This window comes from Thermobia domestica, chromosome 2 (assembly GCF_964235325.1).
Source record: "Thermobia domestica chromosome 2, izTheDome1.hap1.1, whole genome shotgun sequence".
Lineage (NCBI taxonomy): Eukaryota > Metazoa > Arthropoda > Insecta > Zygentoma > Lepismatidae > Thermobia > Thermobia domestica.
Genome location: NC_137455.1, coordinates 94,320,511 through 94,336,835, shown reverse-complemented (window position 1 = coordinate 94,336,835; position 16,325 = coordinate 94,320,511). Strand labels below are relative to the sequence as shown.

The 16,325-nt window shown below is 34.9% G+C and overlaps 1 protein-coding gene across 3 annotated transcripts in view; it reads left to right on the top strand.

The window, feature by feature from the left end:
• The first annotated feature begins 6,274 nt into the window (after positions 1–6,274).
• The window catches only part of LOC145674129 (ankyrin repeat and SAM domain-containing protein 6-like), a 56,430-nt gene continuing 46,379 nt past the window's right edge, over positions 6,275–16,325 (top strand). The window contains exon 1 of one of the 3 annotated variants that reach the window (XM_081743960.1): positions 6,275–6,464. In XM_081743960.1, coding sequence (XP_081600086.1) covers positions 6,389–6,464 — 76 coding nt within the window. In that variant the 5' untranslated portion in view covers positions 6,275–6,388. Of the gene's footprint in view, positions 6,485–16,325 lie in introns of all 3 variants that reach the window. The other 2 variants (XM_081743958.1, XM_081743965.1) reach the window with 2 other exon arrangements.

The following is a 16,325-nucleotide window of genomic DNA, read 5'->3' as shown; positions in this document are numbered from 1 at the left end:
ACACAGGTAAAGACACACCGTAAAGTAAATAATAAGCGACAAAGACTAAACCCTGACAGTGAAACAGATTACCGTAGTATTCCATACGGTTATCGAAGGCAAAGTCTTGTTCTGTGAGGAGTGTATGAATGAAAACAAGAGTGAATGTGTTGTAAATATGTAAATAGTATTGTAAATAATGTATATACATTAATTGTATGAATGGTAGGAAATGACTATGGCAATTCCGCAAAACATTGCTATACTGCCTCGGATATAGCATATAATTATTCACATCATTGATTTCTTTCTTGCATTCACAAGTACTGGATATTATATCATCTTTATAACATATCTGCACCCCTCACATCGCACCCTCATTTTGTAAATAATATATTATATATTGTAAATAGATTTTTATACAAATTTTGCTAATAGATTTTTTTCATATTGTAAATAGTTTTTTATATATTGTAAATAATTTTTCATATTGTAAATAGTTTTTATATATTGTAAATAGATTTTTTTCATATTGTAAATAGATTTTTCATATTGTAAATAGTTTTTATATATTGTAGATTTTATATATTGTAAATATTTTTTTTCATATAACGTAAATACCATATTTCAAATATTAAATTAGTTTTGTTAATCAAATACAAACAATCAATAGAACACTGTATATATCATTATATTAATCAATTGTTATATATCATTATATTCAAACACTTGTTATATATCTACATTTTTATTTTTATTATATATCTACATTTTTATTTTTATTATATATATTCAATTTTTTTATTTTTATTATATATGTACATTTTAATTTTTATTATATATTTTACATTTTATTATATTTGCAATTTTTTATTATATATAATATTTTGTCATTATTTTTACAATAAAATTTTTTTAAACTATATTCATGCCTTTAATTTCTACATCCTATAAAATTAAAAGGTACTTAATGCAAAAAAGTATGTGTATTCTGTATAAGATAAAGGAAGAATACATATGCTTCACATACTATTATATAAACTTATTTGTGTACATTATACTAAAGTATGTGTATTCTGTATTAGATAAAGGAAGAATTCATATGCTTCATATGTATAAAAAAATAGAATATTAATAAAGGCACAATATTTATACTTTTCATAAAATTACAATATCAAATTCATATATTCACTCAATGAATTATTATTTTATTAAGTTTAATAATAATCTGAATCAAAAAAGTCAACCAAGGTTATAAATATATCCTAATACATGAAATTACAAATGCGGTATCGCAATATTTGTTTGTTCGCACAACAAGTTCTTCTACGTCATAAAAAATGACATCATCAATAAAGCAGTGGCAGCAACCAAAAAAATAGCCAGCGGCGGAATATTATCAAAGGTAAGTAAACTTTCTCTTCTTACTTAAGTTAAAATATCGGGTAAACATACAAAGTGTTGCAAAATACCATTAGCGTCCGTGGCTACCGAGCGGCATATATACAAAGCGGGCGGGCAAAAAACTCGCGACGGTAATGGCGCCAGCGGAAAGCTAACATTCAATACAGTGCGGCAATCGGTAATATACAAAGTAGACGGGCGGAAAAAGTATAAAGGGAACTCGCATTACGGTCAGACAGTAATGGCGCCAGCGGCACCATCTGCCACGCGTTATCACTTCAATTACATACGTCATACTCTTTTCACAACTTCAATTACAAAAACTAATTACTTCAATTACATACACCGTACGCAATCATAATTTCAATTACACACGTCATACTCTTTCATGATTTCAATTACATACGTCATACCCCATCGTGATTTCAATTACATACGTCATATTCTTTCATGAGTTCAATTAGAAAAACTAATTACTTCAATTACCATTTTCTTCAGATATGTTCCCCTATCCTACTACTTTGGTTGTCTTCCGGTTCAGTTAAGAAAGCTACATGAATCGCGTTTTAATTACTACGAAAAATGGCTCAAAAATTAAAATATTGGAGCGCCATAATTCGAGTGTATTTTCATTCTTCTTATAAGGGCTCAATATGTTAGTCAGCCGCTTTGGTACATATTGAAATAACATTTCGTACAAAAAAGAAGTCCTTCACAACTTGTGAATCACAAGTTATTCTTTAATTGCACAAAAATCGAAAGTTCCTAAAATGTCTTTTCATCTTTCTAATACTAAGGAATATTTTGATTTGATTTTTTTGAGTTTAATATCCCGTTCATCAGTGAGGCTATATGAGAGAAGGACCTACTGATTAACGTGGAATACGAACCACATGAGCTCCCGCCAGGAATCGAACCCGGGTTTCCCACATCAAAGGCGCGGCAATGTTTGCAGTGTAATATACGAGTTATGGGGTGTATATATACAATTTTGTATATACAATTAAATTTAGTAAATTCAACATAATTTTATGTTTTAGGATTATTTTGTATAACTGGAGTGATTCTAAGTATTGTTGAGATTTGATGTACGTATTCCAAGAAAGTGAAAACTGTACATTCAACGAACATGCTTTCGGAAACTGCAAAAGTACTTCTTTAAATGTCGCAGCATATGCTTCTAGTATTTACCATCTTTCTAAGAGAAATAACATACATTTAATAGCATGTGTGGAATTAAAAATATAAGTTGTTCATTAATCCCCGGTTTCAATATAACTTTTGCAAAACAAGCCTCATTTTTCATTATTATTCGATTAATATTATTTTTTCTGTTTATTTGTTTTGCACATTTGTTATTAAATAGGCCCCTAATCTGATCACACAATTTTCCAGACAGAATTTTAAAATGTTCTTGAACAAGGAATAAAATCTCTTCTTACACCTTCGTTGTTTAAGAGTACTAAGGGCTCGTTGCCAATTTACTTTAAAAAATATGAAACACGATATACGGTATTTTAACTGGAAAAGAGAGTATCCTAATAGTTATACAATCTTTCGTCAAACAAAATGTTAGAAGAAATCAGGAAAACTAACATTGATATATAAATATTGAGATCATGTCTTGCCCCCCACTTTTAACGCCCAACCGCCGCCACTGCAGCAAACGTTTTAGTAACGCTAAGTTAATTCTTTTACTTCAACGTCAGACTAATGTACGGATTTTAGCACTTTATGCTACATGGCCTAAGTGAACGTTACGTGATTAGGGTAGTTAGGGGATTCAAGCGATCGTTAATGTGTAAACTGAGTGCTCCTTCCGAGAACTTAAGCAGTGTTCATTTTGCTTTCTGTTGTGTTCGTAAAGCAACGATGGTGAATCCAAACACAAATATCACGTGAACCAAAATTTCAACTCTGTAAATAATAATTGTACACTGAAAAATTGTTACAAAGTGTCACCAATTAGTAATAAGACCATCGACTTTGTGGATGGGATAGGATTAGAATTTTTATAGGCCCTTCAGCAAGTTTGGCTATATCAGCCCTTCACGTGACTAAAAGATGACGTCCCTCGGCGAGCACACAAACGGAAAAAGGAACCGAGGAAGGAAAGGAAGAAGGAATTAGAGGAGGAAGTGCGGCCGATAAAGAACGTACCATCCCAACATTTGCCTGAGGGAAACCGTGAAATAACCTGTCACGATGGCTGGCCTCGGGGATCGAACCACGGACCTCCCGAATACGAAACCGTAACGCTGCCACTGCGGCACAGCTACTCCTTGTTGGCTTTATGGGGCTTATAAATTAATAATAATGCTTGCAATATTCTATAATCACAAATCATTAGGTTCACAGCAAACAGAAAACTTTTTGAGAAATACCTATATTTTGATTTTAAATCCAAGAAATTAAACATAAAGAAAATGTTTCTACCCCGTTTTAAAATTTCGAAAAGCTGTCGCCTTTTTTTTTTTTAATGTTGTTGATTTGGTGTATCTTTTCAGGGGTAAAAGTGAGGGAAACGCGAGGGGATGCCGTCTTCCCACCTCCAAAAATATGTACGGCGTCTCCCAGTTACTAAAAAGTACAATGGGCAACGATAGGCAGGGGACGGCGTGACGTCATGCCGCTAGCTACCGCCCTTTACCTTCTCAGATCCAATTTTACCCCTGGGGTAATAAGACGAAAATAAATTGATTGTTAGATATAGGACAGTCTGTGCTTCAAAACATTATACCGTATTTGCATAAAAAAAGGCACACAAATATATTTAAAACAAAATTCATGAAAGAGGAAAACCAAAACAAACAGTATTATTAAACCAACGCGGTTGGTGCACTAACTCAACTACAAACAAGTATACTATACTGTATAATTCCTAAATGTTACGATATTCTTTTAAAACCATCTGTACTATATATAAGTATGCAATGGCAATTTCTGATTCCCACGCTCTTGTTTCTTTTATTTCAATTACAAAATAGTCGGGATTTCGGGGGAGGTCCGGACCCCCAGGACCCACCATCGCATATATCTTTGTCAGAAATGTCCATCCTGACGTTTGTGAACGTGTCCCCGCCCTGTCCCCTCTTCAACCAAGAACGTCCTTCGCCGAAGTGTAGTTTCAGTATTCAACGTTAAGGAGTACCAATTCTCTCCTATTCCTTTGTAACAGTGCATAAATAAAAGCAAATTGCATCACCTAGGTTCGAACGCAGATTTGTAAACTACAAATCCTCCATTTAAGCCATTCCGCTACAGAAGTATCTGCGGTTTATTAGGGGTTCATATTCAAGCTAGCACGAATTTCAAGTTCATTCTTTTGGGAGAACTTCTTCCCCAATTTTCTCATCACCCATTCGAAAACTTGTCACTTCGTAAGTGAATTACCTACATCAGAGGAATAAATATAGTATCACTTTAATATATTCAAGAATAAACCCAAATGAAACCTACATATTCTTTACTCTCATTTGTTACGTCAAATAAATAACAAGACCTGTCACATCGTAGTTACAATGCTGCTATTTCCTCAACGTGTTCATTACTTGGTAAGGCAATTAACAAGGAGTGTATTATGCCAATTATTGCAAATTGATTTTCTTTAACACGAACCGCTACCTTAAGGCCTAAATAAATTATAATATCATGGGGAACATTCCGTAACAACCTTCGGAAAATCTCCAGAGATTAACGCAGAGGAATGGATCGCAAATCATATGTAAAATAATTATCACTTCTATTCCGATTATATTAAAATAAAACGATAATTTTGCGATGCGTTGTTGCAAATCCTTATTTAACATACCAGTGGTTGTGAGTACGAAAATGTAATTCGGTTATACGGAGCGAATAAAATTTAAATTTAGAAAAGGCCTTAGTGCAAAGTGTTCGTAGTTTGAGGGAGATTTCCCTAATCTAGGAAAATTTCATAGGTATATTTAGCAGAAAGGGAAAAAGGAAATTTTTTGTAAAAACGAGAAAAATCCAGGGAAATACGCTGACTTATTGACCAATATAAATGTTTAATTTTTCTTTGGTTTTAAGTAATAAACGAACACAATAGCAATAGTTTGTGTATGTTGAGTTGATGTTGAGTTTAACGTCCGTTTCAGTAGCGAGGCTGTATGATACAGGATCTTCTGATTAACATGGAATTGGAACCACATTAGCTCCCCCGGGAATTGAACCCGGGACTCACACGCAAAGGCGCGTACGCTAACCGCTTAGCCACGGAGCAAATATGTAAGTATGTGTGTACAGGAGGGGATCCAAGGGTGTCTATACGGGCTATAGCCCAGGGGCGGATCCAGGGGGGGACGATCGGGGCGATCGCCCTCCCCCCATAAGAGGAAACTTTCTTATTTTATATATATAAATAAAACCCATACCAAACTTTGGAGCCCTTAAAAGTAGCAGTATGACAACCCACCGCCCCCCCCCAGAAGTCGGTCCTGGATCCGCCCCTGCTATAGCCACCCTTGACGCTCTGGTATACAATGGATAAAATGGGCTTCAATTATGCTTTATGCTGGATAAAGCGGCAAACTATGGTTTAGCCCCTTCCTTGATCAAATCCTGGATCCGCTACTGTGTATGTGTGTGAGAGAGAGTCTGTTCAAAGTAGCATAATTTAAGTTCATTGTTGGCTGGGTGTGTTTGTGTGTACTTCATGTGTACTTCATGTAAAAAATGAAGGAAATGGTAAAAAAAATAGAAACAAAAAGCAAATGAATAAAACAAATGTGGTTGCCGCTTCCTTTAATGAATCTTACCACATAACATCTGCCATCGAATTTGATAATCAAGAAACTAGGGAAAATTTATTAGGAAAAGGGAAATTTTTTGTTACTCGAGGGAAATTTTCTTTCGGAAACCTACGAACACTGTGTGTGTGTGTACACCAAAGTTTATGGAGGTGTTTAGTTTAAAACTGGTGTGTTGATTAATGATAGTAGTTTCACAGGCACATAATGTGCATGAGATTTAATTCATTTGATGAATGGATAACGAGAAACGTTTATTGCTGGCTTGTCATACAGGAAATATTGAACAAGTACAATGTTTATTGGAAAACGGTAAAGAATATTGGCATAAAGTAAGCTGTAAAGTTTTATGAATTGACGTGGTTACCGTTGTAAACACAAAGAAAAAAGAATAATAATAATAGCCACAGTTTATAGAGTTTATTCCTATACATGGTATCGTTGCATAGAAAATGTAAATAAAAAATGAGTTATTAAAACGAGTAAATGAATGAACGTCAGATGGATACCATGAATGGAAGTAAACAACGTTTTTTTTTTTTTTTTTACAGTTATTACATGATAATAATTGATGTTGGTTGCATTAAAAAAGCTTTAATGGTGTTGCTACTTTATCGCCGGACCGCATGAGAATCGAAGAAAGAGGATATTATTAAATTTCAACTCCCAAAATACTAGGCTGTGACTCGGGCTCACTTGATAGTGATTATTGTTCGAAATAGAGTGGAACGTATGATTAGAAACTTGTGCATAAAACGAACCAACTTGTTCTAGGTGTCCACTAAAAGCACGAGTGCTATCTAACCGATTCAGATCAGGAGTACTCGAGCGTTAGTGAGGGCGTGCGTCCGTAGGGTGGAGGCGTGTTAGCGATGGTTTGGTATATGTCGAAACGAGGATAGTGGGAAGGCACTTTATATGTCATAAAATGCATGGCTGATGTGTTGCACAGCTTTAGGGGAGATTCTAAAAGCACTAAAATGTACTAGATTAGGTTTGTTTAGATGTTCCTCTTCTCTTCTGTAGTTTCAATTTGTTTCAACATTTACTACAACGTGTTCGCCTGTTTAGTAGACTATGCCTTTCACACAATTTCAAACCATGGGACGTAAAACTCTCAAATTTCGTTTCATTTTCACACAATTTCAACAAATGACATTCCATATTTTTTATAACGATAAAACTCAAACACGATATGTGACAATCTTGCCATAACCACGCACCATTTCATATTGCCTTTTCCATAAATCATAACAAGTGTAGCTTCGCCAAATAGTCCCTTCCGCCTCCGCATATAGTGATGCTTACAATATCAAAAAAACTAACAACAAGTATTTTCGTTAAAGTTAATCTATTTCCCTCACCTGACTTTCACCCACTCTTCCCTACAAACCAAAATAAATTTTCCAGTTCATCTGGTAAATTTTCGAAAATTGGTCCGGCGATATAGCAGTTAGTCCACTTTAAGTACCTGGGAGTAGGTCCAAAAATATGAAAGTTTTATAAGAATTTTTATTTTATGTAATTCGTAGAAATTAAATAAGTATAATATCGTATTAGTAAATGTTAAAAGCTTTAGCTTATTCTTTCTTACTGTATTGTGTGGTTTATCAATGCACCATCAAATTGAAAAACTATATATGGTGCCTTCCATTTCAATTCAGGCAGAGCATGTACCAAATTTCACAATATTAAATCCCCACGTTAAGCGGGTTTGCATATCCAGGCTCCTAACTATGAAAACATTTACGCTCAGTTCAACCTCAATCATTTCACGAATTCAACCTGTTTTACGTATGTTACTAGGACATAATATCGATTGTGAATTATTCTAAAAACACTTTTACACATTGCAAGAGCTGTAACGTCAAAATATTTACTGAGAACTCATAGTCGTATCGGAATAAACAAACGCGAGTATGGAACAGTAAACTGCTATAACAAAAGGCAAAAGTAGATGTGCAAAGGCATACAAAATGGTCGAGTGGTTTGGGTCGATATACCATCAATCACATGTTTGTGAGTTCAAACCCGGTAGCAAGTTGTTTTTTTTTTTTAAGTGTCTTTTTATTTTCATCCGGAGGCTGAAAATATTTCTTTGAGTAACTCATTGAAAACTTCTTTTGTTTCAAATTCGATTAGAACGGAACATTATATGAATTGTGAATCTTAAATCCATAGCTAAAAAAATGAAGTATACTCACTACTCCATTATCTTCTGATTTCTAACGAAAAACTATTTATAAACAGTGGTGACTTCAGAAAATTATCCTCGGGGGGAATTTCAATATGCGGGTGGAGGGCAAACATTGGTAGTCCACATTGAGCACGATTGAATATATGGTCCTGAAGGCGGAAATTTCTTAGCTCGAGAGGGGTCTCAAATTCTCCCTCAGATCACGTCCTGAAAGCATCATTGCTTAAAAGCTTTTCGTAACAAATATAATATTACACTTATTTCTCGTTCTACATTTAGAATTGGTAAAATCATAACTTATAGAGGATTATAATAAAAGCATAAAAATTACAATACCAATCATGTATAAATTATCCTGTAAGTTACCAACTTTGGGTCAGATTAAAACTCAAATATTTGTTTCCGGATTGCACTTAGAAGTAAGTCCTCTCTATATAATCCTGATTGGAAAGCCATGTTTAACACTAATTAATTAATCAATATTTATATGAATATTTTTTTTTTATTTCACTATTTTTACTATTCAGCAGTATATACACTTCATTTCCAAAATCAAAATCTCGAAAATGCATATTGTACGAGTGCAGACTCGAAAATAAATGATTATTTATCATATATATTGGTCTCTATTCGAAATTCAATTTAATCGAATCCGACAGGAACACAGACAGAAATATCGAGAACAGGTGGGAAAAAAGAGAGAAATAAGCGTTGTGCCCGGCGGGGACTCGAAGTAAGTTCCAATGGTGCTTTACAAGCCGAACGCCTTAGACCACTCGGCTATGGTAACAACTAGTGACAGTAGCAAACGCTTCGAGTAGTAGTTCTTATTAAAGAATAACATTTTCTATTGCCTAAAATTTAAACCTAATTTACTTTGATATAATATATCTATTAATTTGTTTCATGAACACGTTTTCGTTACTTTGATGAATGATGTATGTTGTTGCTATAGATTCTATTATACGTTCTTTCGTAAATATTATAGAAAGTATCAGGGTTATTTATGATCTTTTATGGAAATTGACTGGCGCATGCGCAGTACACAGACAGTTCAATTGGAAGGCGAGGAAAGAAACGCTAACACACTGTTAGAATGTTTCCCTCGGAAGCAGTAGTTTCCAACCGAGGGACGGCGGGACGCACTTCGTCCTCCTGGGGTGGCGTGAAGGGTTTACGAAGTCCCTTCGTTGTCTTATATTTCTTGAATGATTATACACAATATCCAGTCACATCTTCTACAGATTTGGAAGTGATAAATCGTAGTATAAATAAACCGTCCTGCACTCACAGTGATTGTTGCTTTTCCAATATTTTAAACTGAAACAGTTTTTATTTCAATAGAATATAAAAGTTTCAATGGGAGGGGTTACAACCCCCTCAACCCCCTGGGTCTTCGATATGTCACCGCCTAAACTGTAACTTTCAAGTTAGAATCGAAAAATGGAGACATGTGACCTATTAAATATATTTTTAGTTCATTATACATTTTCATAAATAAAATATCCACAATTACAATGACAGTAAATGTTAAGTAATTATTGTAAATCTTTGTACTTTCATTTTCCCTCTTTCTTCTCGATTGAGCTTGAAAAGTGTAAAAATGGGAGGTTAAGAACTTCAAATATTACGTATATTTTAGCGTATTACGAAATTATATTTAACAGAATCCGGCAGGATCACAAACAGAAACGTCAAGAAGAGGTAAAACCAAATTGTACTGTGGTAGGATTCGAACTAATCTTGAATGGTGCCTCTGAATCTCTAGCCGAATGCCTTAGTCCACTCGGCTAATGTGACAAGTTGGAAATATAGTAAGCGTGTTTTATGTTCCTTCTTTTGTTACAGTATGAAATTTATTTTGTATTCCCTGAAGTTTAAGCCTATTTTGGCCTGATGTAATAGTCTGTTGAAATTGTTTTATGTTTACGGTATTCTTTACTTTGACGAATGATATTAATATAGGTTCTATTACGTATTCGTTCATAAATATTACAGCAATTGTCAGGATTATTTATGATCTTTCATGAAAATTGACTGGTGCATGCGCAGTAGAAACAGAAAGATGCACTTTACCGACATTTGTCATACACGCCAGAACGCAAATTTCTAACACGTTCTCAAAATGCCTCGTTCTAAAGGTTGTGGAGAACTGTCTGTTGCTCTGAGAGGAGAAATCATAGCCCGAGCAAAAACGGGACAAACTGTGCCTCAGATTGCTAGAGATCTGGGATGTGACAAGAAAACGGTCAAGAAATGGGTTCAGCGACATGAAGAAGGTGGTGAATGGTTCAGGTCTCGGTCAAGAAGTGGAAGGCCAAAAGTGACAACTGCAGCTCAAGATCAAGCTTTAGTTACAGAAGTAATCAACAGACCTCTACGCCACACGTCAATCCTCTTGGACAAAGCCAGAGAATATAATTGTTCTCACGAAACAATAAGAAAAAGATTATTGGGGGCTGGTCTACACTGTTCAAGACCCGCTAGGAAGACTCTTCTGACAGAAACGCACAAGGCCAGACGAACGGAATGGGCACAGAATAACATAACCCAACCTCAGTCATATTGGGACTTATTCATCTGGACCGACGAGAAGGTTTTCAAGTCTAACCAACAAGGCAGAGTTATATTGTTAGACCGCGCGGAACCAGGTATGCTGAACAAAATATTATCAGAAGTTCTTGTTCAGGACGAATATCAGCACACTTTTGGGGATACATGACGGCTGCTGGTCCTGGAGATTTGGTTGCGGTGCCTGAGAGAATGAACAGCAGTGTTTACATTAATATCCTCGAAAATACGTTGTTACCGTCCTTAGAAAGAAACTTCCCCGAACAGGAAGAATATATAGACTATTTATGCATGACAACAGTGCTGTTCACACTTCCCGGCAAACACGAGAGTGGGTAAGTGAACATCCAGAGTTTATTTGTATTCAGTGGCCCCCTCTATCCCCAGATTTGAACCCAATTGAACATCTCTGGGCCTACATGGTGCAAGAATGGGAAGAGAGACGTGAAGACAGAGACCAAACGTTTCTTCAAAATCATCTTATGGAACTGTGACAACATTTTCGTGACACACCGTCGCATTGCTCGAGACTTGTATCTAGTATCCCCTCCAGACTTCAAGAAGTTACTGACTCTGGAGGTGACTACACGAAGTACTAGTGTGTTATTTTTTGTGTAAACATTTATTTAAGTTTCATTTATTTATTATATTTTTTCAAGAGCAATACTTTCGTTCTTCATTCTTTTCCTTTGCTTGTTTACGTATTAGTTCGTTAAAACGTAAAGGAAGAGTAGTATATCTTCAAAAAGTATTTGTGAATTTACTTTGAACGTTTCTAAGAATACATTCACTTTTTTTTCTTACTCTATATCATGCCCAATATTACTTTCATTTCAGTTAATTAATAACTTTATTTCATATCTCGGATAAAAGTATTATTGTCTTTTTAACGATATTTTTACTTTTGATTGTGTAATTTCTAGTTTCATTGAAGTATCTCAATTCGAATGAATAAATCACATTTTGTTTATTGTCCCTTCCTTAGCTAAGTTCGAATTCGAGAACAATGTGGTGTAATATACGTTCTTTATTCTTCATATTGTGCAGTAATGACAATATTAATTATTTTTCATGAGTCCAGTTGATTAGTGAGAACTTGGACAAACATTAACCTGGTGATTCTTTACGCAATCACAAGCGTAAAAACATTTTGGCTGTTCTTTATACTTCACAGCGATGAAACATTCTAACAGTGTGTTAGCATTTCCTTCCTCGCCCTCCAATTGAACTGTCTGTGTACTGCGCATGCGCCAGTCAATTTCCACGAAAGATCATAAATAATCCTGATACTTTCTATAATATTTACGAAAGAACGTGTAATAGAATCTATATCAATAACATACATCATTCATCAAAGTAAAAAAAAAAAAAAAACGTGTTCATGTAACAAATTAATAGATATATTATATCAAAGTAAATTAGGTTTAAATTTTAGGCAATAGAAAATGTTATTCTGTAATAAGAACTACTACTCGAAGCCTTTGCTACTGTCACCAGTTGTTACCATAGCCCAGTGGTAAAAAAAAAAAAAAAAAAAAAAAAAAAAAAAAAAAAAAAAAAAAAAAAAAAAAAGTGGTCTAAGGCGTTCGGGTTGTAAAGCACCATTCGAACTTACTTCGGGGTCCCCGCCAGGCACAACGCCTTTTTCTCTCTCTTTTTCACCTATTCTCGATGTTTCTGTCTGCGTTCTTGTCGGATTCGATTAAATTGAATTTCGAATAGAGACCAATATATATGATAAATAATCATTTATTTTCGAGTCTGCACTCGTACAATATGCATTTTCGAGATTTTGATTTTGGAAATGAAGTGTATATACTGCTGAATAGTAAAAATAGTGAAATAAAAAAAAATATTCATATAAATATTGATTAATTAATTAGTGTTAAACATGGCTTTCCAATCAGGATTATATAGAGAGGACTTACTTCTAAGTGCAATCCGAAAACAAATATTTGAGTTTTAATCTGACCCAAAGTTGGTAACTTACAGGAGAATTTATACATGATTGGTATTGTAATTTTTATGCTTTTATTATAATCCTATATAAGTTATGATTTTACCAATTCTAAATGTAGAACGAGAAACAAGTTTTATATTATATTTGTTACGAAAAGCTTTTAAGCAATGATGCTTTCAGGACGTGATCTGAGGGAGAATTTGAGACCCCTCTCGAGCTAAGAAATTTCCGCCTTCAGGACCATATATTCAATCGTGCTCAATGTGGACTACCAATGTTTGCCCTCCACCCGCATATTGAAATTCCCCCCGAGGATAATTTTCTGAAGTCACCACTGTTTATAAATAGTTTTTCGTTAGAAATCAGAAGATAATGGAGTAGTGAGTATACTTCATTTTTTTAGCTATGGATTTAAGATTCGCAATTCATATAATGTTCCGTTCTAATCGAATTTGAAACAAAAGAAGTTTTCAATGAGTTACTCAAAGAAATATTTTCAGCCTCCGGATGAAAATAGGAAGACACTTAAAAAAGAAACAACTTGCTACCGGGTTTGAACTCAAAAACATGTGATTGATGGTATATCGACCCAAACCACTCGACCGTTTTGTATGTCTTTGCACATCTTCTTTCGTCTTTTGTTATAGCAGTTTACTGTTCCATACTCGCGTTTGTTTATTCCGATACGACTATGAGTTCTCAGTAAAAATTTGGACGTTATAGTTCTTGCAATGTATAAAAGTGTTTTTAGAATAAAGTACAATCGATATTATGTCCTAATAACATACGTAAAACAGGTTGAATTCGTGAAATGATTGAGGTTGAACTGAGCGTAAATGTTTTCATAGTTAGGAGCCTGGATATGCAAACCCGCTTAACGTGGGGATTTAATTTTGTGAAATTTGGTACCATCACCATCTCAGATATTGTTGAAACTTTTTTTATAGCAACTAGACATGTTTTTAAGAGACCCATATTTTTTTGTTTTGTCGAAAAAAATTTTCCCGTCAAGTAATGGGCCATCAAAGACGGGGAGTACAATTTATGAATTGTAGAAGACATGGAAAATGGTCAATTTCGGAGCCTCACCATTCGGCTATGGAGACAGGTAGAGTTATAATTCTTGTTGTGGTAGGTACATAGGGATATAAATAAACTATATTTTATTATAGTTTGGTTTGCGCATGCGTATCTTTTTGTACATAAATTAACAAATGAACGTCAATTTATCTGAAAAGTCGAAGTTTGCGAATTTTTTTCGAGCACTTCCGGTTCGAATTTTAAAATTCTGTTTTCACGGTTGGTAAGACCTAGTTACCCGCTTTTCGAAAAAAAATTGTATCGCTTCTGTGGTCAACCGTTTTGTCGCAAAAAATTCGAGAAATTGTAAAATTTTCAAAAATCGCCATTTTTGGGCGCCATTTTCTCGAAAACACCATTTTTTAAAATTCTGAAATTTTGTCAGATGGTTCAACTTTACCTGAATAATAAACACACCAAGTACCATTCTCGACCAATGCTTCATGGATTAACTGCAGCCTTTTAAAGTTAGCGAAGTTTCGCTAATTTTGATGTCACAGTTAGCAACACTGGGAACAATGAAAGTGCAATGATTTGATGATGTTTGTGGTTCATATTCATTAAATGAAGAATAAAAGGTTTTCTTGGCTGGTTTTTTATTATTTTGAACAAAGAGGCTCTCTGAAATAGTAAAATGAGCCCCCCCTACTCCTTCGTTTTCTTAAACTGAAGTAATCTGAGGTGGAAATTACGATTACGAAACACACAAATTTTAAGTTTACTTGAAATGGCCATCCAATGAATTCTGATGATCTATAAAAGGCCTAAACTATTACCTCAGTATGATTTGGAATGCTCCAGACAAAGTCTCAATTAAGTGCGATGTCATTACAGTGATCGAAAAATGACGAAAAGTTTTTAAAAAATCGAAACGTTTTCTTACGCGTTCCAAAGAAATTTACTGAATTTTTAAACAGAACAATTCCAGCATAAAAATGGGTCACTCGGAATTTTATAGTATTCGACTAAAGTGTGCCAGTCCGCAACCTGAGAGGGAAGTGTGTGTGTGTGTGTGTATTGTGCAAATTTTAAGTTAGCTGCTACTGCGTTGCTACAAATCAAAGGTGCAACCTGTATTGAAGCTGTCATGAGTGACCTATTTCCTTTAGTAGTATGATCCGTAGAAAATGACAACTGTCTTCTTCAAGAATATAGTGAATGTCCTGGAGTGGAAAAAATAAGTGTGGTGTCTTTAATTATTGATCCTGATGAAAATGAAAGTGGTTACGTATGCCATATGGGAGAATAATGATCTCGTTAAAAAAAAAAAAAAAAACTGTGCCACTTTCTGTTTTCGTATCGTACATTGCCGGTTTAACTGTAAGAATTGTAATTCATGACTACATCAAGAAAATCCAAAGAGAATCAATTGCTACCGAAAACCACCGTATAAAATTTCAAGATACAAATTCTATTTTACTTCATGTGGACTTCGTTGAAAACTGGACTGTTATTCTGCAAAGTGAAATTCAGAGTTATCACCGAAATATGAAACAATTTACAGTTTTGTTGTAATAAACGACGATAAAACACACGATTCGGCTCATGTATTCATAGTCATAGACAAGATTCTAAACATACTCGAAGAAAAGCGAAAATATATTTTATAGAAAAAGGTTTGAATACGTGAAAATAGGTGTCTACAATTTCCCAAACCGTGCCAGTGATTTCTGATGGTGCTGCATCCCACTTTAAAAATAGCTTTCAGATGTTCGAGATGCAGACAGGTCCGATAAAGCAGTGTTTTTGCAGTGAAACCGGCCATGCAAGGGTCTCGGCGACGGTAGTGGGGAAGGGGGGGGGGGCAAAGAATGTGGCACGCGCCATAGCCTTAGGCTAAAACAGATACACAGTATTAAAACCGCAGAAGAAAAAATGAAATGAAATCTTTAAGTTTTACGTTCCACGGTTATGCCGGTTAGGCTAAAGGAGACGGTGATTATAGAAATGAATGAAATGGTGAAATGCAGAACGGCACGAGCTGGGATTGAACCAGGGACCCCAAGCACCGGAAGTGAACGCTCTACCACTGAGCCACCGCGTCCCCACTAAAACCGCACGAGAATTCGTGAGTATAGTGCAAGTACAAACTCCGGGTATTACTCTCGTTTTGTTACATGGAACTGAATTCGACGACTTCCGGAAGAAAAAAGGGAAAGTATGCGACCGGTAACTGGTATTCAAGAAGTTATCTTTGGCTTTCGGAAAATTGCGAAGTTTTTATGGCAGTAACGGGTCACCATGAACTAATTTCATACTTCCCCCAAAATCGAACTTTTGCAATTCAAAGTGTAGATTTAAGAAATCTGCAAAAAGGAAATTTTGTTATATACATATATGTATGATAACCAGTGGTGCGTAGCAG